The sequence below is a fragment of the Cyprinodon variegatus genome, unplaced genomic scaffold, assembly GCF_000732505.1.
Source record: "Cyprinodon variegatus isolate N-32 unplaced genomic scaffold, C_variegatus-1.0 Scaffold625, whole genome shotgun sequence".
NCBI classification, from domain to species: domain Eukaryota; kingdom Metazoa; phylum Chordata; class Actinopteri; order Cyprinodontiformes; family Cyprinodontidae; genus Cyprinodon; species Cyprinodon variegatus.
The window spans coordinates 146,066-147,588 of NW_015151078.1; the positions used below are offsets into that span (position 1 = coordinate 146,066).

At 46.3% G+C, this 1,523-nt stretch overlaps 1 protein-coding gene across 1 annotated transcript in view; it reads left to right on the top strand.

Moving 5' to 3' along the window:
- The window catches only part of depdc5 (DEP domain containing 5), a 64,265-nt gene that overhangs the window by 45,473 nt on the left and 17,269 nt on the right, over positions 1 to 1,523 (top strand). Inside the window, exon 34 of the mRNA XM_015393118.1 lies at positions 242 to 374. Coding sequence (XP_015248604.1) covers positions 242 to 374 — 133 coding nt within the window. The remainder of the gene's footprint in view (positions 1 to 241; positions 375 to 1,523) is intronic.

Here is a 1,523-nt window from a genome sequence, read left to right on the forward strand (position 1 = left end):
GGGGGCTGGTTGACCTTTGATGACCTCTAGAAACATCTCTTTATATCTTTAAAATGATAGCAGCACAAACAAGAATTTTTGCTGCACAAACCAGTCAAAAGTTTGACACTAATTCTGTCTGATTTGAAGAAGGTGGGGGGGCCAACTTGACTCAGGTCGGCCTCCAGCATTGGCCGGCCGTTGAATCGGTCCATCTCTGTGTTTCTGTGGCTCTGGTCTCAGTGTTTGTTCTCTATTTCAGAACCGGTGTGCAGCTTCTTCCGGAACAGAAAGGCCTCCCACTCAACTGCTTCATAAGCGCCGAAGTGGTTTACTGGCTGGTCAACAACGTGGAGGGCGTGGCCACTCAGGGGATGGCTGTGGATATAATGCAGGTAAAGGTTTTCCTTCACCGCTCACACTGAGCCTGGCTCCGCTGGAGGTTTCTTCCTGCTTCAACATCGTTTCTCCTCTCCGCTATCAGGCCGACTTTCAGTCTTAAATTCATTCGGCCTTCGAGGTTTTTATGAGCGAATCCTGCTGTAAACGTAGAGATACGAGCCGATTTAGTAGTAGTGGTTTATTTCTTCTGCCATTATAAACATTATAAACACTTAGAACACATGGCACCCATTTTTGGAAGTTCTTGTCCATGATGCAATATGAGAGCGTGTTCTTTAAAGAATAGCAAGTGCTAGAAGATGCCTGACCGAAAGGTTTTAGGCTGAAGTTTAGGCTTATAATGCCTAACCCAGGGGTCGGCAACATTGCGCCCCCCTTCGGCTCCCTGGAGCGTTTTCAAAAATGTGTAAAATAGATTTTTTGTTTGTTTGCTTATTTTAATGTGGTGTGCAGGAAGTCAAACAAACATTCATTGTGTTTTCCAATGCTGTAAACATTTGTATAATAAATAAATGCAAACAATAATTGTAAACATTTCTTTCAACGAAGATTTGCATCATAGCCGTACAGATCAGTGGTCATAGCCTGTAACACATGTTTCGGCGTGGCGCGGCTCCAGGCAAACAAAGTGGCGGGTGTGTCGCGGGCCACGGATCTCAAAAGGAAAAAAGATAAATAGCTGATGAGAACAGAGGATTCAAGGAAGAATGGAGCGAATCTTTTGCTTTCATTATCAATGCGGCAGGATTGCCTGCCTCTTTGCTTTGCAAAATAAAAAGAGCCATTTGGAAAGGCATTTCCACTGAGGGCTAAATTTGCAGCGAGACAAGTCCGCCTACAGGTGGGAGGCTGACCATCTGGCGACCTGGTGCAGGAAGAACAACCTGGAGCTCAACGCTCTAAAAACAGTGGATACATGCCCTCACATGCCAGCCACAAACTATTTTAGACGTTTCACTCTGGCAGCAGGCTGCGGTCCATCAGGACCAAAACCTTGTTCCTTCCCATCTGCTACATGCCTTCTCAACAAGGCCCAGAGACCCCCATGACACTGACTCTCTCCCTCCCCCATTCAGGACCTAGAAGCTACACAAACGTAGCATCTACAGACCTCCTGCGTTACATTAACGCTCAGGCTACTG